The 23,406-nt window shown below is 39.1% G+C and overlaps 2 protein-coding genes across 22 annotated transcripts in view; one reads left to right on the top strand and one right to left on the bottom strand.

The window, feature by feature from the left end:
* The window catches only part of Btbd10 (BTB domain containing 10), a 58,567-nt gene extending 48,647 nt beyond the window's left edge, over positions 1-9,920 (top strand). For all 7 annotated transcript variants that reach the window (XM_046438030.2, XM_046438033.2, XM_046438032.2 and 4 more), the window contains 3 exons: positions 389-586; positions 3,552-3,662; positions 8,802-9,920. In XM_046438030.2, coding sequence (XP_046293986.1) covers positions 389-586; positions 3,552-3,662; positions 8,802-9,112 — 620 coding nt within the window. In that variant the 3' untranslated portion in view covers positions 9,113-9,920. The remainder of the gene's footprint in view (positions 1-388; positions 587-3,551; positions 3,663-8,801) is intronic.
* A 756-nt stretch (positions 9,921-10,676) lies between these two features.
* Bmal1 (basic helix-loop-helix ARNT like 1) overlaps positions 10,677-23,406 on the bottom strand; it is a 100,437-nt gene continuing 87,707 nt past the window's right edge. For 14 of the 15 annotated variants that reach the window (XM_046438023.2, XM_046438021.2, XM_046438019.2 and 11 more), the window contains 6 exons: positions 21,979-22,129; positions 21,059-21,147; positions 19,096-19,204; positions 16,120-16,213; positions 12,045-12,147; positions 10,677-11,347 (listed from right to left, as the gene is read on the bottom strand). In XM_046438023.2, coding sequence (XP_046293979.1) covers positions 11,187-11,347; positions 12,045-12,147; positions 16,120-16,213; positions 19,096-19,204; positions 21,059-21,147; positions 21,979-22,129 — 707 coding nt within the window. In that variant the 3' untranslated portion in view covers positions 10,677-11,186. Of the gene's footprint in view, positions 11,348-12,044; positions 12,148-16,113; positions 16,214-19,095; positions 19,205-21,058; positions 21,243-21,978; positions 22,130-23,406 lie in introns of those variants that run through there. The other variant, XM_058576965.1, reaches the window with a different exon arrangement.

The following is a 23,406-nucleotide window of genomic DNA, read 5'->3' on the forward strand; positions in this document are numbered from 1 at the left end:
TGAATTGGCTAGAAGATGTGGAACAATATTGAGTTTATTGGTGTTTCTTTTATCCCTGTCTTTAAAACATTTCCTCTAAGTTGTACTGATCAGTCATCCATTTCTTTTTGACCCTTCTTTTGGCTCTTAGACAACCTTTTAGCTTTCTGCTTATCATTCTCTCACTTGCTCCCTCATCCTTCATCTAATGAATGTGGTTGTTCTCTTTTGTTAGCTACCTTTTCTTCCATTTTCTATATGAACTTTTTAAAAACTTTTTAAAAACTAATATATTATCTGAAGGGTTCCAAAGTACTTGCTGATCTAATCTGGTGTTTTATTTGTGTTTTGCTTCTTTTTCTTATCAGTCATCCAAAAAATCAAGATACTATTGTGGGTTTCATTTCAGGTGCCCTGATGCATGAGTTATCAAATGATGGTGCTCGTAGACAATTTGAATTTTATTTGGAAGAAATGATCCTCCCTCTTATGGTAGCTAGTGCTCAGAGTGGGGAACGAGAATGCCATATAGTGGTGCTTACAGATGATGATGTAGTTGATTGGGATGAGGAGTATCCACCACAGATGGGAGAAGAATATTCACAAAGTAAGTATTGTGGTATGCTTTCTTTCTCCTAAGTCAGCATTATATCTTTATCTTTTATAATATTAATCCAAGGGCAGGTTTTGTAAAGCAAGTACATTGAACTCTTACCATATACCAGGGATCAGCAAACTAGCCTGTGGGTCAAATTCAGCCTGTTGCCTGTTTTTATAAATAAAGTTTATATGTGTTGCCTATGGCTGCTTTCATGCTATCATGGTAGAGTTGAGTAGCTGCAACAGAGACTGCATGGCTCGCAAAGCCCAAAGTATTTACTATCTGGCCCTATACAGAAAACTGTGCCTATCTGTCATGGACAGAAGTAGTTTGCTATTTGTGGATCATCTGAGGGTAACTAAATTCCAGATGTTCTGTTTTAAATATTCTGTGTTCCTGGAAGATATAGTGGCCCTTCAGAAGATTTTGTGGAAATGAGTTCTTCAGGTGTTTCTAACCAAAACAGCATATCTTGATCAACATTGACTTTTTTTCTTATTTTACTTATAAAGTTTTGTGGTTAGAGTCATTCAGGTTTTTTTTTTTTTTTGTAAGTTTTTGTTGTTGTTGTTTGTTTTGATGAGCTTAGTATTAGCTTTTTTGAGTATGTATAGATGGAGAAGAGTTGAAGAAATGGCTAACCTTCAAGAAGCTTAGTAAAATGGCCCAGCTCCTTGTTCTCTAGTCTGTTAACTCAGTAAGGGTTAGTTTAAGTAAAAAGTACAGGATTATAGAAAGTACCAAAATCCTTAATCTCAGATTTTTCCATTGTACATACCCTTTTCTAAAAACAAGCTGACTCCAAATGGTATTCTTACTTCTTTTTTTATGGGGGCTGAAGGGCTACTAGAAATTTAACCCAGGAGGAATTCACCTTTGAACTACATCCCTAGCCCTTTTTATTTTCATTTTGAAACAGGGTTTCACTAAGTTGTTTAGGGCCTCATTAAATTGCTAAGGCTGAACTTGAACTTGTAGTCTTCCTGTCTGGGCCTCCTGGGCTCAGACAGGATTACAATGTATGCCACTGCTCGGGACTTTGTTGACGACTACTACTACTACTACTACTACTACTACTACTTCTTCTACTTCTTCTTCTTCTTCTTTTTTTTTTTTTAAAGTTGGATACAATACCTTTACTTTATTTATTTATGTGGTGCTAAGTATTGAACCCAGTGTGCCCCATACATGCGAGGCAAGTGCTCTACCACTGAGCCACAACCCCAGCCCCTTTGTTGAGGTTTTTTTTTATATATATATATATATATATATATATATATTTTAGAGAGAGAGAGAGAGAGAATTTTTTTAATATTTATTTTTTAGTTTTCAGTGGACACACATCTTTATTTTATTTGTATGTGGTGCTGAGGATCGAACCCAGCGCCCTGCGCATGCCAGGTGAGCGCGATACTGCTTGAGCCACATCCCCAGCCCTGTTAACTTCTTAAAAAGATTTTTCTAAAGATGTTTTTAACATACTTTTGAGTTGACACTGACATAGTTTCTTTACATGATGAGTTTAAATGAGTGTTTTGGTTCTTTTGTGGATAGGTATAATAGGCATTTCTGTTGCTGCTTCCTCAGTCTTAGGTGCTTTCCTGATAGTGGTTTTCTCTAAATAATATGTGGAACAAAAAATTGAACATAACAGATGAAAATGAAAGATTACCAGAAATCAAAGAAATATGCAAAATTATTGCTATTAGAAAAGAGGTATGAACAAACTTATTTATAGTTTTAGTTTTCAAGAAATTGACTCTAAGAAGAGTAGAGCCAGCTATAGAACACATAAATGATATTATATAGATAAAGAAATTAAAATAGAACTGGCCTTTTCTTTTCCATTGTTAAACTTTCTATTTCAACATTTTTTTTTTGTTTTCCTGTATTTTTTTAAGCTTTGAAGTTTACAAGGACTGAAAACATTTTTACTTAATTTGTCTTAAGTATATTTGATTTTGTGCCGCCTGTGTTCTACCCTGAAGAAGATACATTTGAGGAGATAGAGATAGCCTTTCCAGCCTGATTCCTAAATGTAATTTTATCCTTTGTGAGATGTCAAAAAATCTTTATCTAAAAATAACAGTAATCTTAAGGATTTAGTAATAATCACAGGTTTGTCCCATGAATAGAATTCATGTATGTATTTTCCTTTATTAGCTCTTAAACCAGCATGTTTGGTTTGTGAGTGTGTCTTTCTTCTTTTGATAAAACCTTTGCAGTTCACCTTTTAAGGGAGATAACTCCACCTGAAAGAGAGAAGGCGAGGAAGGTCCATCAGTCTAACTCCCTGAAGTTCCCAGCCCATTTGGAAGACTCAACATGTTGTCAGTGGAATGTCTGTCCTTTGCAAAACCAGTTTGCTCTAAACAGACTAACCTTGGCAGAACATGCTCGAATCTGTCATTTTTAACATCAGTATTATTAAGTGGGGCTATTCGCCTGAATGGAAAACAGTTTGTGGGGAGGGTCTTTGTCTTTTGGGGAGTTATTAATAGTTGCTCAATCCATGAAATGTGAAATTTATCTGTTTTGTACTCTTTGACTAGGCATTTTTTTCCCTCTTCAGACTAGCCCTTGAAGGCATCTAGCAAAGTCCTTTACTTTGCCTACTCAATAATGATGTATGTATTGATACCTTCTTTTGGTTCTCTTATTTGAAACTTAGGGCAGATCCCATACCAATAACTGTGTATGTGATGTATCTTTCAGAAGGAGATTCTTCATATGGATTGGGTTATCTGATTGGTTATCAAAGCTTTTCTTGTTTCCACTTATGTAGACATTTGCTTCTACATTAACTGTACTGAATATTGTTCTGTCATGTTGGCTAGTCATGCTTTGGCATTAGTGCATCCAGTCTTTGGGTTTTTAGGGCTATCAGGCCTGTTTGATGATTAAGATAAATTTAAGTTCATTTCTAAGTATATTGATTTTAACATAAAATATTTGTCCTTTTTTGTTTCAGTTATTTATAGCACAAAATTATATAGATTTTTCAAGTACATTGAAAACAGAGATGTGGCCAAATCAGTTTTAAAGGAGAGGGGTCTTAAGAAGATTAGATTGGGAATTGAAGGTAAGTCATTTTCATTATTTTATATTAATTTTTTTAAATTGTATCCTGTTTAGAATATAGTCTGAATAGTTTAAGAAAAAATTCAGCAACTAATTACAGATTGCTATGGAAAGAGATAAATAATAGAACTACATAACTTTCTTTTAAGAAGACCAATAGAAGGCCATTAGATATTATTCATAAGATTACCTAATGATATAGTGATATGATTTTTCTTTTCTGCCACAGTGTGTTCTAATTCACTTTTGAAAAAGTGAATTTGACAAATCCATGTGGTGTGTGTGGGCATGCTTGTGTGTACATTCCCATAACATCAATAGGGTTGCTTATCTAGTGGTGATCCTTGAAGCCAAATAGAATTAAAAACCACTTTTGAAAATTTTTTTAGAAACAGTAATACTAGTAGCTTACTGTCATCTTAAGGTATAATAGCTTATTTTTAAGTTAAATGCAAATTACAAAACTTCTTTCATTTTATTTAAATGTGTTTATATATCTTTTTATTTTATGGTTTAAATGAATTTTTCCATCTGCCTTATCAGATACTGCTTTTATTTAAAATATCCTTATTAAGAACAAATATCTTTCTTGTCATAACAAGATGTAGTCTAAATAGAAAAAAGTACTCCAGAATGAGATTACTTGTGTTCAAATCCCATGATTTAATTGCTATATGATCTTGGCTAATGCATTTAAACTCTGTGTCTCAGTTTCTTCATCTAAATTGGGAGCATTAGTATATACCCTTAAGGTTATTGTAAGGGTGAAATGAGTTAATACAAGAAGTACCTAAAACAGTAACTGGAATGGGGTAAGTTCACAGTGTGTTTGTAATATATTAGTATATATTAAGGACCTGATTGAGCTGCTGGAAATCACAGTAATAGGATGCTGAGATATGCGGAAAGAATGATGAGAAACAGGAGTTTTGTGGGAAGGGGAGGATACTCGGGCTTAAAAAGCAGTCGAATTGCTGAAAGTGATTCACTCATGCTTGTCTTCATCTGTCATTTTGCACTTAGCTGCCTGGTGTCAGAGCTGGAGAGAGGACAACTGAGAGCTACTTAATTAAGCTTAGGAGGAATAGGGAAGGCCTCTCTGAGGAGGAGACATTTGAGCTTAGGCCTGTGACAAGCATAGTTGTAGGCAAAGAAAACAGCAAGTGCAAAAGTATTGAGGTAGGAATGAGTGTAATGTATCTGAGGCGCAAAAACCACAAATATGACTCAAATAGTGAGGAAGAGCTTTGAAGAGATACAGTGGGTATGAATGTTGGTAGAAGTAATGTATGGTCAGAGGATACAGGTCTTGTGGGTCATAGTAAGTGTCTTAAGGCAAGGCTCCCAACCTTTCTGAGTATCATTTTCTGTATCAGTGTAATGGGTCTAATATCCTGTATATTTTAGAGGACTGTTGTGATGATCAAATGAGGTTTATTAGAAATGACCTTCTTCCCACTTTACTTTTATTTTTTGACTATTACTATTTATAATTTAGAACCTCTGAAACCTTCTTGGAAGCTTTGATGCTTTCATAGTGATGAAAGTGCTCCTTAGAACAGTATACCATATAATAGTGTTTAGTCATGGGCTATAAGCTCCATGAGAGAAGTCTAGTTGCATATTGCACACCTATCATGTGGGCTAGTGCTTAGTGTGTAGGAGGGTCTCAGATAGTGAATAATTTATATAATAGCTACATGTAACTTAGATATTGAGAATGAGGACTTCTTTTTCTATCACAGTGGAAATTAAGAGTTTAGCTGGACAGTTGTAGGCAAAGAAAACAGCAAGTGCAAAAGTGTTGAGGTAGGAGTGAGCATAATGTATCTGAGGTGCTAAACCCTTAAGTGAATTTTCATGTAGTTATAAGGACCTAGTGGCAAGTACTACTTATCATTAATCTTATTAAAATAAATTTAATAGTACATTATATGTGATGATATTCCACTTATAAAAAATATTTTAGTATTTTTCTAAAAATAATTTATTTCACCCAACAAAATGAATAATAATTCCTTAGAACCAGTCTACATTATAGTTCCCCATTGGTTCCCCAAAATATCTTTTACAGCTGGTCTCTCCAAACCAGGATCTCATTCAGGACCACATCTTATAACTAACTGCTTGTTAAATCTCTCAATCTTAAATAGTTATTTATGGCACTGCTCTATTGAAGAGTCTTAGACAATTGTCCCACTTTTGTATCTGTCCTACTTCTTCCTTTGGTGTCCTCCATTTATTTCTCCCTCTTCTATAATTCCTATAAACTGTACATTAGATTTAAAGCCATACTTTAAATCTTTATTAAGTGATCAATAAAGTGACAGTCTGTGCCTTCTATTATAAGATTAAATTGATCCCTGGTGTGATATTATTTTGAGACTATAAGAATATTCAGCTCCCTGCTATTATCTAAAGGTTTAAATACTACTTGATAATTCATGCCTGAATCAGTAATTTTATTAGAGATTGCAAAATGATCGTTTTCTAATTCTGTTGTTCCTTTTATGTTTGTTAGAATGGTATTCTTTTGTAGAGCTTTCCCCTCTCGAATTAGGCTGTTTGGTTACACAACCATTATCTTTGTTTCTAAAAGGAAGAAACTGATGTTTAAAAGGTTAAATAATCTATTAAAGGTATATCATTGAAAATAAATAACAGAGCTGGGACTTGAATCCAGACCTCTGTGATTTTGGAATCTGTGAATGGTTTTGAAATACTATGTAAGATTGAATTTTTTAAAAAATCAGTGTGCAACTCTTTTTGCCTATGTACTATAACCTTGGATAAATTGGCCTTTACTGTGCCAAAACAGTAATTAAGCAGGCTTCCTTTCATAACTGCTTTTAGATCCAAAACATTCTTTTCTTTCCCAAATTAATGTGTAGACTACCAGCCATATTTTTCCATCAAGTCTCTAATTTTTTCATCTGAAGAAATAAGATATTTCTGGTACCAAAGAAAAAAAATGCAGATTCTTTGTAAGTTAGCTATTTTGTTATCACCCTCCCAATTTACCTGCCCGCCTTCCTAATGACAAGTCTTTCACTCAAAAGAAGTCTGATTTTAGAATTTTATATGTGTTGACTTTCATGGGAGCTAAATTGGATTGGTGTATGAGACACGTGGGGAAGGTAGAACTTTAGTACCTAAGAAGGGATAATGGAATATAATGCTGAAAGGATATTTTTAAATGTTCTTATTCCATAATAACCATATTCATATTTATGTTCAGATATTGCTATAGTCAAGGTTATCTAAGACCTGCTTAATTATAAGCAGGATTTGGGGTTTGGTGGATATTGTTAAAGTATCTGGAGTGAGGGTGGAAAAGTATAAATAACCCTGCCTAGTCACTCTTCACATTACAGTTTAGTGAAAGGCACATCTTAGGAATTTGTTTTGTTTGTTTCACCCATCCCTTAATGGAATATCTGTGAGCCTCAGAGGGTAGAATCTAAAGGCAGTTTAGGGCTGCATGGGCTACTACTCCATCCAGCAGTCCTATTAGATATGGCCTTACTTCTATCATTAGGAATCTTTCCTGAACTCAGGAAAGCTTTCTTTCATCAGAGTACTCAATGGAGACTTTGAACAGGGTCTGAAATTTAAAGAAAAAAACTCTATAAAGTAATATTATTGAAGTATAGTTATCTTAGAATATAGGAAGTTCAAGACTGAGTAATGAAGTCTATACTTAGATGAGATTATGAATTATTCTATCTTCTGCATTCTGAGCAGGAATAGCGAGACACAAGTAGGCTTGGCTCATCTCACTGAAAGTTCAGCTATATATAGAAGCCCTGGTTTCCTAGTCTTGTTCTGGAGCAGAAATTTGTTCTCTGTAAGATTTAACAAACTGGGCTGGGGTGGTGGCTTTGTAATAGAGCACTTCCCTTGCATGTGTGAGGCACTGGATTTAATTCTGAGCACCACATATGAATAAATGAATAAAATAAAGGTCCATCATCAACAACAATGAAAGATTTAACAAACTAATAAAACCTTGAATAAAATCTTCTCTTTGTTCAATAAAAAGTATATGAGAGGTGGGTATGTAGATCAGCAGTATAGCGCTTGGGGGCCCAAGAGGGAACCAGCTGCAGTAAATTATGTGTAAAAGCACCAAAGTATATTCAGGGAAAAGTGTAGAGTTTAATATGGCCAGTGCATTTGAGAGTTCTAGGATGAAATTAAGTAGGTTGGAATAAGGTTGTAAAAACCTTGTATACTATGCTAAGGAGTGTGGAATTCCCCTTGAAACATAAGGAAACCAAAGGTAGATTTTAAGTAAGGATGCAATGTGATTACATTTGTGTAGAGAGGTGATTCTGTGTGCAGGACAGTGAATACAATGAGATTGGAATTTATTTTAAAGACTTTCTAATAGTCCAGGAGGAATCAAGGACAAGGGACTGGAGTTGGAAACATTTCTGATCTATGCTTTAGATGATGGTAGAATGAAAGCTGAAACAAAGAAGACATTCTGCAGATCTTTAGGAGGTTTTTAGCTTTATTTACTACTCTGCTATATAAGGCCTTTCTTTTTCTTTTCTCTCTAACTATAGTCTGACTTTAATCCATGGGCCAAATGTAGCCCATTACCTGTTTGTAATTTTTTTAAGTTTTATTGGAACCATTTGTGTATTCTTTATGCTGATTTTACTTCATAGTGACAGAGTTGAGCAGTTTCAATGGAAATTATGTCTGAAATATGACTCTTGACATTTACAGTAAACATTTACAGAAAACATGTCTGAAATATGACTCTTGACATTTACTGCTAGAGCCCAAGATCTGCTCCAGATTATATACCATTGTACTAGAGACCCATCTCCTTCATAGTCCCACTTTAAGAATGTTTTTGGTGGTCGATTTATTGATTTAACTGAAAGAATGGTAGAAAGCTTTGGGAATTAGATCAATAGGACTTTAGTTTCTGGCTGTTGAATCAAATGGCTAGATGGATGGAATATTGGTTTCCCTTGTTTTAATTTCCATTTATTCAGAATCTGTGCCAAATAAGCTGTCATAGGCTATATTGGATGAGAAATTGTGGGTATGTGCGTGCGTGCGTGTGCGTGTGTGTGTGTGTGTGTGTGTGTATCCTCAGTTTTAAAACCTTTCTTTCCTCCAGGTTATCCTACCTACAAAGAAAAAGTAAAGAAAAGACCTGGGGGCCGCCCAGAAGTTATTTACAACTATGTCCAAAGACCCTTTATCCGAATGTCATGGGAGAAGGAAGAAGGAAAGAGCCGACATGTAGACTTTCAGTGTGTAAAGAGTAAATCTATCACCAACTTGGCAGCAGCTGCCGCAGACATTCCCCAGGACCAGCTGGTTGTCATGCACCCAACTCCGCAAGTGGATGAGTTGGATATCCTTCCCATTCACCCTGCTTCTGGCAACAATGACCTCGATCCTGATGCACAGAATCCAATGCTGTGATGCTGATATTCCTTGAAACCATAGCATGCTACTCTTCACAGTGACGTTGTACTCTCCTCATTCTGCACTGCAAGGCTACTCTTCATTGTGAGATGCACATAACGTTTTAGGACATTGCAGTGTAGGCTTTTTTAAAGACCAAAGGTAGCTGAATGGTTTTTTAAATGAGTACAACTCTAGCATCCTGAGGTTCCAGTTATATAAATGTATTTGTTTACCAGTAGGTTTGTGAAATTGGTTCTTTGTATGGGGGACAGTCCTTTTTCACACATCTAGATCTTTTCAGAAGTGGTGGAAATTGGCAGCTGGGGTACTTTCAGTCTAGATTGATGTTCATCACACCCCAGATAAAATGCAGAATATTATATGGTTGCACTTTATAAATGGTGGTTAAATGGAACTGTTCAAGCCATTTTATAGTTACGATGCACAGTGTAACGTAAATAAATGCTTCTGTCAGAGTATTCCTTCAGTAAAATGTGTATAGTTTGTTGCCCTGGATGAGCTAAAAAGTATTTGTCTTGGGCTTATTTGAATGATTAGGATGAGATTCAATGCTCATATCTTATCAGTTCACTTACCTCCAGTGCCATTTCACCTGTTTAGAGTGAGTCACATGCAGGGAGTGTGAACATCAGAGGTGGTTTATTATCCGGTCTGCCTTACCCTTAATCTGTTCACAGATATTTATTTACTAATGCTTTCTTTTCTTAAGAGTTATGGGATAGGAAAATGAAGTGTTTGCTCTTCATTTACTAAATGATTGTAAACTCAAGTTTTTCATCAAAATAAAATTCCATTGTTTTAATGTTTCTGACCAAATTTATAAACACCTTGACCAGATTTTTAGTCTCATAATTCATGTTTGTCTGTCTTATTGCTGTAAGTACAACTAGAAATCAAATAGTAGCACAAGGAATTCAATTTGGTATATGTGTGATGAGGTACTTAAATTTCCTACTAATTATAAAATATACTATAAATCTTTTCAGAACTAAAGAGAGCATTTTCTCATCCAACCTGGTATGAAAGGTGGATGACTTAGTAAGGTGTGTGGTAACTGGATTTCAGAGCCAGTTTCTGATACTAGTTAAATGCTTTTTCCTTTATGCTGTGCTGCTCTGTTTAGCAAATTATTCATGCAAATGCTCTTTTAAGTATTTGGTGGTCTAATTCAAGAAGGAATCAGAACTATTTAGGTGGTTTGGTTCTGGAATCACTTAAATGTTTGAAGCCATATTACTGCAAGTAGGGGCAGCAGTGGAGAAGCCAGTTTGTTTACATGTGATCCTGAAATTCAGACAGAGGATTTGATATGTGTGTAAGCAGTAACACTTTTGTTCTCACTAAATAGAAATGGCCACAGTTTGGAAATTATTTTCATAATACATCTAAGCTAGTAGCAAGGGGGAATTGTGTAAGTCCCAGAGTTGTTATGAAGATCAGAAAGGCATTGCAAATGTTACTGGCATGGATAGTTTTTAAATATCCACTATTGGAATTAATGATACAGACCTGCAGCATGTAGGAATTTTTTTTCTTAATATTTGAAGTGGGAACAGTATTTATAGAACAAGGGAAACATTTATTAAAAATATTTAACTGTCTAATACATTATACTTTAACCCATATTTATAGTAAAGGATTCTTACAAGGAAGAATAAACAGCTTTATGATACAATTAGTATAAGAAATATCCACATGGGGGACTTCTTTGTAGTGTAAAAACACCATACATCTGAAATGACCATTTGCATATAAAAGCTACCAATGATGCTTCTGTGCACAATGATTAAAAAATTCAACACAAACAGAATCCAAAATATACAATTAATGCAAGCTATCCACAGCTAGCCCAATAATCAATGATGAGGAAACACTGGAGCAGGCTTAGTTCCACTTTGTCTGAAGTTACACATAGTAAGATTGACTTGTATCAATGGCTCTGAGATGGCTTTTATGAGATCAGTACATAAAAGCTGTTCTCTCCCTATCCAGTAAGCTTCACAGACTGTAAAACTCCACCAGTAATGCACTTTGATACTGTAGCTGTTGCCAAAGCAACACGTAGTGTTTACAGCGGCCATGGCAAGTCGCTAAAGTCAACAGGGCCACCCAGCCCAGCATCTGCTTCCAACAGGCTCATGATGACAGCCATTGCTGCTTCATCATTACTGGGACTACTTGATCCTTGGTCGTTGTCTATCATGTCTATGCCTATGTGGGGGTTTTCACCTGTGGAGATAAAGACTAGTCAGTGACTTTATAAATTCCAAAGTGTTTTTAGACTTAGTAAGCAATTTCTAAGCAACATTTAATTAGAAAATTATATTTAAAAGTAAGGTGAGAGAGGCTGCTTTGGGGCTCTATTGCCATAAGCATATATACATTCATACATTTATTCAACTTTGCTGTTTATCAGAGGAAAGGACCAACTTTTTTAGAAATGAGAGCAAAGTGCTTAAAATTACATAAATGATGTTTGCGTTCACCTCATTTTAATATTCTGATAACTATTTAAGGGGAGAAGGGAAAGTTACAGACTGAATAGCAAATAGGAAAGGAGAACGTAGAAAAAGAGATATCAAGAAGAGGATGCAATGGGAGAAATAATTGTTATCACTTAATGACTTATCACCCTGGTTCTTATTGATCACTCTTTAAGGCTTTACCTCTGAACCTCTTCCTCTGAAGATTGTGCCCCACATATGAGAAAAAAAATATGTCTAGGCTGTTGCAGACATATATAGATCCCCACCAAAATATAATCATTAAAGTCCACTTTGAACTATTTTAAACAAATTTTAAATATTTATTTTGTTCCTGTCCAATGTATCTAGAACTAGCTTGTCTTGTACAATCAGTTCTTAAAACATTATGTCAGGTGTATTGCAAGCTCATTGCAATAGAAATGAATAATAATGCCACTTACCAAGAATAGAAGAACTATCAGAATATGGATAACCTGGGTTCTCTTGAGCCTGCCCTGGCAGTAGGCCACTGGAAGGAATGTCTGGAGTCCCTCCGTTTAAAATCTACAAACATAAGGGTGGGGGGGGGGGGACAGGGTGAGATTTTCCAATCTCAAGTTTATCTTAAATTTATTTAATAATCTTAAAATTTCAGTAAGTATCATGTGTTGATATCATTAAGAAAATGAAACGTGTTGGAAAGATGAAGGCAGGTGAGGGGAGAGAGCTTCCAATTGGTTCAGTTTCCTGCTGGAAACTGATTTCAAACAAGGAACTATGAGGAATAGTCCTAGTGAGAAAAAAGCTCTACCTCACAGTATTCTTTGATCTGCATTTGATTCAGCTCCCACAGGTGACTTAAGCTGAACAAAATCCCAACTATCAAGGATCATGCTATCCACAATACTACTTTAAGGCCAAGGCCTAAACATCAGTGAGCCCAGCAGTATAGTTCCCCTGTAAGGGGAACAAGTGTTACTGAAGAAAAAATAATAGGGGTTATTAACAAGCTGTGAAGAAACAGCTCTAAAGAGTCACAAATGAACAACAAAATACTAGAAGTAATCCTTTGATCATCCAGTATACTATAAGTGCCAACTCCAGTAACTTCTGGTTTATGTTCTTAAGATAGGCCACTGAGGAACACTATACTGCTCCCCAATAGTAGAACTCCTAATTCTGTCTCAAAATCCCTCTCCCCTCCCAGCTCTTTCTCCATGAGAATTATTTGGACAGGAGTGAGGGAACAATTTGTTAGCTGCTGGATTTCAGGAGAAGCAGTGACTTCAGGCCTTGCCAGAAGGGGGTATTACAGCTATTGCCACAGTTCAACTTTTGGCCTAGGGACCACTTTACCATGCTCTTTTTATTCCCCCCCCCCCCTTACTAGGGATGAACTCATGACCTTGCACATACTAGCAAGCACTGAGCTACCCCCCATCCCCTTTTAAATTTTATTTTGAGACAGGGTCTCCCTACATTGCCCAGGCTGGCCTCAAATTTTTTTTTTTTTTTTTTTTTTTGCCTCAAATTTTTAAGCTCTTCCTCCAGAGTGACTGGGATTATAGCCGTGCACCACCACACACAGCACCTTTATACTCATAAAATTTATTGAGGACTCCAAAGAAGTTTTGCTTCTGTCGGCTGTATTTACCAATATTTACTATATTTGCAATTTTAAGACTAACATTTTTAAATATGGCAAACCCATTACATGAATAATTACTATCAATTTAATGAAAAATGACTTTTCCAAAATAATCAGTGAAAAAGAATGTCATTATTTTTCATTTTTGCAAATCTAATGACTGACTTGAGATTTTAATTGGATTTTCATATCTGCTTCTCCATTCAGTCTATTTGTAAATGTTATTTGATTGAAATATATGAAGGAAGTCCAGCCTCTCACCAGATAATTGAAAAAGGGATTTCAGGTACTTGTGGTGTTCTTTGAAATTACAGCAACACTTGGCATAAAGTATAAGTTTTTTAAACATTATAGTTGCACTATGGAATCTGAAACATTATCAGTTTTTTGTACTCAGTTATGTTAAGGTCCACTGATGCATCTGGGCACTTATCTTGAATAATTTTGAAATAGCGTGCATTGGTCGTTTATAGGATAGTGGTTTACAGTTACGTAGATCTTCCTAATGTTGACACATTTCATCACACAAAATGAAAACATTACCATTGTTAACACCATCCCATAAATTATGAAGTTGTTGTATCAAAGTAGCAGATACATGCTAACATTCCAGTTTTTGTTTGAAAGCTCGAATTTTATCAGTAGCAATAAATACTGTTAGCTGTTTTTCTTGAATTGAAAAATGTGCGCTAAATACTAAAGTCCACATAACCAGAGTCTGCTGGAGTAGAACTGGTGTCCTGTGAAACAAACAGCTAGTTTAGTTCACAACTTAATTCCACAAGTCTTTTTCTTGAGACAACTGTCACACTCAGTATGTAGCACAAGTGCTCTAAAGTAATGGTTTTCCATTTCTCTGAGTACTGCCTTATTAAAGGACTTTCTTAAATGAAACTGGCTTTAAATTATTATTAGAAGTGTTTGATGGTGAAGAATACAAGGACTTCTACTGTAGTTAGGAGCCACTGCTCTGCTCTTTGCAAAAGCACCAGCAGCTTCACTCAGCATCACTTTGGCACTATAGTGTACATATGAATACAATGCAGGAAAAAAGGGTAATGTTTTAGCATTATTATGGAAATCACTTTGGCCCTACAGTCCCTTGAAAGTGGCTAGGAAGGGCCACTTTTACTTTTCTGGATCTGCTGCACCATTTAATGCTGCTGTCATTTTTTACTTCCATCTTGTTTAAGCTGCTTTTCTTCCAGGTCCTACTGCTGAGGACTCATCTCAAGAGAAAACATTCAAAATTTCTTCTCCCAGACCCATTTTTATAAGCCCAAAGACAAGGGGAAATTTTTATAAATGCCTGAAGAGTGCTTTGGGCTTTATGGTACAAAATACAGCTTTGGATTACTGGTAGTTTGTGAAAAGAACCAAAAGTGACAAAACCTGAATTGTAGTTTGCGGCCCTACTTATTAAATAAATGCCATAGATCCTGAGTTTTGTCATCTGTAAAGTTGTGAGGATAGGATGAGAGAGTGAAAAGTTCTCTGAGTAATATTTAAGCATATACTAGAATGATAAGCTTTCAAATACAAGTAGTAGAATCCTTGGTCATTCTAAGAGTCAAGGGCTGAGAAGCTGAATTGAGAAGCAGGGACCATGAGACCACTCTAAGGAGATACGGAGAAGGACTAGGGGAACAATAGGAGAATAGTTCTAAGAGTTCAACTGGCAAACAATAGGTGGGACTTCATTTATTGATGATATTTTCTGAGTCATTCCCAAGGACCAGGCACTTTTGCATATATTTTCTCATAACAGAACTTCATGTACAAAAATGCTAAATATTCTAATCAATAATAGTCCGTTACAAAGAAAATTAAAGCTAAAAAGTTGTATAAGGTTGCAACTAGCATGTGGCAAATCCAGGCTTCAAACCCTGGTATACTTTAACGATGCTTTTACTCATTTATTGACTTTCAACCCTAGGATGAGAGTGAAATTCCTTTTCAAATGTATATTCTTGCATAAGGTTCACATTAAAATAGAAGTAAAGCTGTCCTGGTAGATGCAGGAGTCCTGCCCTTGCTCTTTCTCCTTACCATCTACCTCCACACTGATCCCACTTGGTAGTATCCTGAGCCTCTGAGGAGCCCAGTTGTAAAAACCCCTGCCTTGCTTTTCATATTTAATTTACATATAGGTTCTACCTAAGTAAACTCGTGATGTAGTAGTGAAATGGGGAAATAAGACTTTATGTCCAAAGATGCTGGCCTCCAGGATAACCTATATGGACATAGGGCACTATGAATAGATTTATGACTTAACAATATGGCCCTGGTTTGTAAATTCTCTGGCAACAATGAAAACAGATGAGTGGTTTCCAAACCTCTTCATAGTGCTGACTTCAAAGCCAGCTTTTTATGAGCATTGGTGACCGATAAACTATCTATGCCCAATGCTGTCACATCACAGGAAACCTAGGTGGCAGATCCCCAAGTATGCTGCAGCTATAAACCCTGGTTTGATTTCCAAAGTGTTGCTGCTGCTGTTTCCAGTCACTGCCCTAGATGCTAGTGCTGTTTTCTCTTTTGAAAACTCCTGGAAGACAATGAGATACTTTCCTATCTGAGCTACTTACTGATCCTTCTTTCCTCATGGAAATTTTTGAATTGTCCTCTCAGCAAAATGGACTGAAAACCCCTCTTTCCTTAGAATGTTCTTTCTGCATTCCCGTATTCACATAGAGTAAAGCCTTGGAGGATACCAGCAAGCCTCCTTAGCTCCACCAGCCTGCTTTGAAGCCAGCTACACAGATGCATGCACTTCCTGGGTGGGGGTGGGGGGAACAGTTAAACTTGCTTCAGTAATCAACTGCGATTCTACACTTTCACCCCAACATTTCAGAACTTGCACAGGAGGCCCTGTAGCCCAACCTTACCTTCTTGCCTCCTGGAGAGGAGGCATCAGGGGGAGGCGTACTTGTAATGTTCAATGGGCTGGAGCCACAGCTGGAAGGTGATGACCCTCTTATCCTGTCAGAGAAGAGTTGAGTTACATTTCCTTTTCTCTTTCCAGAGGAGGAGTGTTTTTTCAGTGGGTAAGGGTGAGAAGGAAGATGAGGATATAGACTAGAGATTGGCAAACTTTTTCTGTAAGAGCCAAAGAGTAACTTTTAGGATCTGTGGGCCACATGGTCTGTCATGCTACTCTGCCATTGTGACTTGAAAGCCTCAGACAATATATAAATGAGCACAGCTATATTCCAATAAAACTTTATTTACAAACACAGGTGATGAACTGGATTTGTTCTGCAGGCACCTGATTCAGAAGGGAGACTCCAAAATCAAGGATCTCAGTGACAAAGCCCTTGGATTCAGGTTGGTGAGTTTCTAGTAAGTGGCCCGTTTTATTTCCTCACAGAATCCAGATGGGTTGAAGATCTTAGAAGTTTAACTTCCCACTTTGATATTATGAATGGGAATCCATAACAAATGATTTACTCTCTTTCCTATAAATATTGTTTAGCTAGTGCATGTGCTTAGGAAATGGAAGGTACCAGGATTGCTCAGCCATACCTAGAAAGTAACCCAGTAGTAGAAATAGTAACAGCAGCCCCTAAAGCAGCAGGTTAGGGAAAGTAGATAAGGGCCTTTCTCGGAATATCTCATCAGAGCAGGTTTATTACAGAAGGAAAGACTTACAACTATAAATCTACATAAACTTGTCAGGCTGAAGGACCTCACGAAAGGGAGCCAGGGCTTGACCCTAGAGCTGGAGAGTAGGAAATGTCGTGGCAGCTGTGTTACCACCACCAGGCTCTCAATTCATCCTTGGATAGATGCAGCTTTTGGGTCACATAAGGACCACTCTCTACTGCCAGAAGTCTTGTGGCTCTTGGCCTGCACTGCCTACTTCTCTAGATTTGTGACAAGTTTTCTTTCTCTCCTGGATTAGAAGGCAGGATACAACTGCATATGTTCTCTCAGCACACACAGAAGGCTACTAATTACTAACGGAAAAATTGCTGGGTGTCTCACAACTTTGCCTGCTTATGACTATGAAACCACTATTTTTCCAGGTTCCCCATCTTAGAATTGCCTTTTCACTATTTCTTATTTCACCTTCAGCTTCAAGTCCTTAGAGTGTTGATTTCTTTATTGACTGCATCATCTTTGTAGGGGAGGCCTCATCCTTAGGTTCACAGACATACCCACCTTCATCTCTCCCTATTCTAGGGGTACTTCCACAACACTTTGGACACCTGATCAGCATCCAATGGTGAGTGGGGTCTCCCATTGTTTTTTTTTTCCCCACAAAACTTCTTGGCATTATTTCTTAGGGTTCTTAACAGTCTCTCTTCATAATCTGTGGCTCCTCCTACACAACGGCTGCCCAGTTAGGTTGCCTGGTCCTTGACCCTGAACCTGCTACTCATACACCCACTCAGGAGTGTGCATGGTTTTCTAGAGGGAATACCCACCCTCATGGCAAAACCAGACTAAGACCTTGTTCAGACCTTTCCTCCCTTGATTGCTTCAGCCCTTGCATTCTCTGCTTTTCCTGTTATAAAGAAAATAGACTTCTCAAAGATTAACCTCAAAGGTCCTTGAGGTTAAGGATTCTGATACTATTTTTAAATAGTCTCACACAAAGCATAGAATGTGTAGTAACTGGTCTGAACCCGATTATAATGCATACTACCCATTCATTCCTTCCTGAAGCAGGAAACCAAATCCACCAATTCTGTGAGGCTGGAATAGAACTGAGCTACCCACAAGGATAGAGCCCCTCTATGGTCAACAGGAAAACCAGACCAGTCTAAGAGAATCCAGTGGCAACAGAAATATTAATCTTTTCCCCCTTTTTCCTATGATGATGTTCCATTAAGCTTACATTCCTAACTATCTGGTTACCACCCTCTTGACTCCCCAGATCAGATGGACTTAACAGGAACTGTTTATCTGCCTTTAAAGACAGATTTAATTCACAGTTGTAGTGCACTTACTATATGTCAGGCTGTGTCCCAGAGACTGCTGAGTTCCTTCACAATACTAAAGCAATTCGCGGGAGACAGACTGTGCCTTCCTTTTATGGTTTAAGTCAACAGATGCCAGGTGTGACTCCCCTGGCACTGGTGACTCCCCTAAGCTCAGCCAGGTAGAGAGGCAGACCCAGGACACAACCCGTAGTGGTCTGCTTCCAAGCTCTTCATTCTTATAGATAGGAAGTCTCCACTAAGAGACTTCTTGATCACTAGATCACTTGATCACTAGCTGATCTGTTTGACCAAGCAGATTTGTGTCTGGATGTCATGGGGAGCTGTTAAGAGTCAAGGTTCTGGCTTACCCCCCAGGTAGCTTGAAGAAATGGATGTTTTATTGCAGCCCAGCTCACTCTGCCAGTGCACAGCTCTGCTTCTGTCTTATTAATGTATGTCATCCTTATTAGGAAGTTCCTTGAGTCATATCAAAGTATTAGAAATGGAGCCTCCTCAAGAATCCCTTTTGGGGAGCTGGGGTTGTGGCTCAGTGGTAGAGCGCTTGCCTAGGATGTGTGAGGCACTGGGTTTGATTCTGAGCACTACATATAAATAAATGAATAAAGGTCCATCAACATGTACAATTTTTTTTAATCCCCTTGGGTTCTGTCCTGTTTGGGTTTAGCTTCTTTATTTCTAAGAAATACCAAGATTTCTAAATCTTGGCACTATTGATATTTTGGACTGGATTCATTTTCATTGAGGGTCAGTCATTGGGGGAAATAGCCTGTGTACTATAGGATATTTAGCAGTAACTTCCCACCCAATTATGACAACCAAAAATGTCTTTAGACATTATAAGACATTCCTTGTGGGGGAGATTCCCTGGGTTGAAAACCACTTGTTTGGGGGAGCAACCCGACAGTGTTTACTTGCCTGTGGATTTCCATGATTTCCTCAGCAATCATGCGACCTATTTTTCCTGCCCCAGCCCTGGTTCCCCCTGGAATCCCTGGAACAGTAGGATGAGTCCTCTTTGGGCCACCTACAACAAAGGAATCTGAGAGTGGGAAAGGGGAAAACTGAGGAAGAAGTACCACTATGTATTAAATGAAAATCAGTTCATCCCATGATGCACTCAAAGTTCAATATCAGGGTGGTGCTTTGTCAGGAGTAGGTACTTTAGCAAGGAAGGCTTCAACTTCCATCCAGGACCAGAGGACTAAGGGTTGATATGAAGTAGCTTATTCTCTTCATGTGCCCAATGTTTACCAAATACCACTATGCTTTGTGCCAGGTTTGCAGAGATAAGACAGCATCCCCACCCTCAAGGAGTTCACAGTCTAATGGAACTAGAGCACAGTGTGTTCACTGGCAAGTAAGCATGAGGGAGGTACCCAATCCAACCAGGCCATGTGGAGCTTTCCAGAAGAGGCTAGCTCTGAGCTGAATCTTCTGTAAGTTAGCTTGGCGGAAAAGTGAGGAGGGGAAGTTATTCCTGGCATAGCAGCATGTGCAGGCACCCTGAGGCAGGACAGAATTTTGGAGTCTACTCCAAGGACTCATGGATGACAACAAGGGTGTGAGGTGAAACTGGTCCAGCAGATACTCGGATCACAAGAGGCCTCGAGGCTGTACTGATGAATGTGGACAGTGTCCATAGGAGTACCAGTGGGCTTTCACAAAAAAGGCACAAAAGTTATATTTGGAGTATTATAAGTCTACCATACAGAGGGTGAACTAGAGTTAGGTGTTGCTTAACAACAGGGATACATTCTGAGAAATGCATCTTGAGGCAGTTTTGTCAATGTCCAGACTTACACAAAACCTAGACTAGTCTACCAAAAGCTGAAGCTACATGGCATATACAGGCTGTTCCTGCTAGGCCACACACCTGTACAGCATGTCCCTGCTGAATACTGTAGGCAATTCTAACACAGTGGAATTTGTGTATCCAAACAGGGTTGTGAGTAATGTGTTGCTCTAGACCTTACAATGGTCATGACATCACTAGGTGATTAGAATTTTTCACTTCCATTATGATCTTATGGGACCACTGTTGTATATGTGGTCTGATGTTGATCAAAAATGCTGTTACTCTGCATGTGACTGTAGAGTGGAGGATGAGGTATGGGGACAGTGAAGTTGGAGTTAGGAAGTTATTGGCAGTAAACCAGGCAGCAGATGAGGTGAAAAAAAGGACAGAACTTCATTGTTTGGATACCAAGGGGAAGAGGCAAGACTCAGGGTTCTGGCTTAAACAACCTTTGCGGGGAGTGCAGAGAATCAGTTCAGGATATTCTGAATTCAGCTGCCTCAGCAACTCTGAGTAGATTTGTCTGGGAGCCAGTTGGAGAGAGAGAGTGAATTTCAGGGAAAAAACTGGGGCCAGAGCTGTGGGTGGGAGTTGTCAGTGGGGTGGTAGGAAGCTATGCAAGCAGAATGGTCCCAGGAAGGGCAAGTCCAGCGTGGAGAGCAGGTGCAAAGGCTGAGCCCTGAGGGAGGACCCACTGGGTATGACAACACCCCAGTACCAATAGACACCTTCTTCCCAACCACAGGAACCAGTGACAGTTACCAAAGAGCACTTCACACCACCGCCACTGGGCAACAAAACAGGAGGAAAGCACAAGAAGAGCAAGGAGTTTGCCGTTTCAAAGGTTTCCAGGGTCCAGGTAGCCTTAGGAAGTGCAACAATGAGTTCCCAGTATTCCAGGATCAACACAGAAAGTGAGATGACAACGTCCTTAGTACTGAGGGAAATCAGCACCTCATCCCCTCAAGGCCTCCCTGGTTCCACAGAAGTGACAGCAGGGGACCTTGAGTACTTGTAGGGAAGATATATGACCACAAGCAGCTTCTCACAGGAAACCCCAATGCCCTGGCAGTACATAGTTACCTTCTCCAGAGGGCAGCATGCTGTCCATGCTGTGAGGGGACGCTGTGAGCTGCGGGAAGGTTGGATCCCCGCCTTCCAGGACGTTGGCTCTGTGAACATCCCAGCAATAAGGAAACGTGAGTCAGGCCTGCTCAGAACCGTGCACCTTTCACCTTGGCCAAGGTGTCCGGTGTCCACTCTGGACCTGGACAGGCCAGAAAATGAAGTGTGTGTCTGAGTAGCTGAACAGGTCTCCTCACTGTTTGATAACATAATGGATAGCATCCCGGCCTTTGGCCTCACTGCCTGCCTGCTCCTTCCTAAGCTGTGTGATGCAGTCCAGCAAGTGGCAACTGTAACAGTGCCACCTCTCCTGCCAGCCCCAGCCCTTCCTCACCTCTAACCATGGGGGGATAACTCAGGGAAGGAGGTATGGGGAGCAGGCCTTGCCAAAAAAGAGCTCCTCCTTTTTCTTGCTCATCTAGCAAATGGAGCAGCTTCTGAGAGGGCCCTCCAGCTGCCAGTGCTCGGGCCTCCAGCCTGAGAGGCATGGACTCTGCTATCCAGAGTCACACCCCAGTGTAAGCTAGTACCTATGTGAGCATTTCAGGCATGGTCAGCCCCTTCCTTCATAGCAGTATAATGGACACCCAGCATGCAGGACCTGTGGAATTCAAAGATTGACTGCTTTATCTGGAAGGAGAGATTGCTGCTTCCTAGAACATTTCCACAAGTCAGGCCCTGCATGGTGTGAGGACTGAAGCTTGTCCTTTGTTAACAAACCTTTCTGCAATCCGCCCATCCTGAGGCTTCACAAGACATTAGCAAGGTGGCATTTAAAGGATGTGATACTGGCTGCTGCCTGTACCCCTTTACCCAGGTAAGAATCTCAAGGCACCTCCCTTGGAAGCAAGGAGCTTTTGACATAGAAAAACACTTACAAAACAACAGTGTTGGTTGAGACGATGTATTCTACTTCCTTGGTCCAAGGGTTCATGAAACTGAACCATCGACTTCGTAGTGTGATGAAAGAACCATCTTTGATTTTAAATTTATAGCAATTAGTTGTAATCTTGTCTCTCGTCTGTAAAACTGAAAATGCAAAAAGCCATAAACAATAGTTTCTTCAACCCAGCATATTAAACAGGACACCCAATACCAAATTAAAAAAGGGACTCGGGCTTGACACATCACTTTAATAAGCCAAGAGAGCCAGTGGTCAACACTTCAGAGAACAGGTTGTTTCTGAGGGTCTCAGAACCTTTCAACTTGCTCATCTATCACTCTTTTCCCAAAATCACTGAAATTAAGGCTCTAGGGAATACTGGAATCAACTCTAATATGAACATCAACAAGTGAGAACGCACCATCCAAAAGATACGTTCTCATCTTAAAGCCCTAGGGAGTACAGCACTTAGCTCAATTTTAGGAAAACCTTACTTGATAGAGGCCACTAACCTAGTCAAACCTCTTTCTTTTATGTAACAAATACGTCATGAGTACCTTTCCTACATAGGCACTAGAGAGCAGAGGCTGTGACTTCTGCCCTCAAGAGAGGAGGTGAGCAAAGGCTACACAGAGGAATTGAAATCAGAGTCTTGAAGGATGAATCCGCTTGCCAAGAGGAGGAAGGAGGAAAAAACACAGCAGGGCCTCTGGAGTGTCGGGGTCTGGTGGGCGCCTTCAAGAGGCGGAATGTAGCTGAGGCATGCCCCCCACAGGCATGGATGGGGAGTGGAGCTGAGAAGGTGGGAAGTCTTAACTTCAAATGCCTAACAAAGGCCTTTGAGCCTGAGTCTGAAGGCAAGAGGGTTTTAAGCAGCAATGTGTGACATTATTGGGCTCAAACTCTCAAACTATCTGAGGATAAGTGGGGACAACTATGGAAAATGGATTGGAGGTGAGAAGGAAGAGGAGTGTTAGGAGTCTATCACAGGTCCTTAGGTGGGCACAAGTGCTTGAAGAACCAGGGTCACAGCAGTGGGGGTGGTAAAAAGTAGAGTCTTTGGAAATGCATGTCTGAACTGAATGGACAGATCTGGTGGAGACAGTAAAGGAAGGAGTCAATGTTGGTTTCTCAGAAGGCCACACATATGGACATGCCATTAGACAAGAAGGAAAACACAGGTCACTGTGTAGGCCTGCATGGAAAGGAACCAGATCCGTCAGGGCATACTAAATCTATTCTGGATCTGTGTAAACCCTTCCAGAGACTGCCATGGCCTATGTAGAGGAAAGTGTCATGCCCTCAGGGACAGGGAATCTGCGAGTGGAAAAATGGTGTCTGGGACATCAGTCTCCTGTCCTTAGAAATGCTTAGGCCTGAAGAGTCCTGGGCCCCTCTGGGCTGGGAGGCTGACTCCCACATC

The sequence above is a fragment of the Marmota monax genome, unplaced genomic scaffold (assembly GCF_021218885.2).
Source record: "Marmota monax isolate L192 unplaced genomic scaffold, Marmota_monax_Labrador192_F-V1.1 WCK01_AAM20220418_F8-fsc00061, whole genome shotgun sequence".
NCBI lineage: Eukaryota > Metazoa > Chordata > Mammalia > Rodentia > Sciuridae > Marmota > Marmota monax.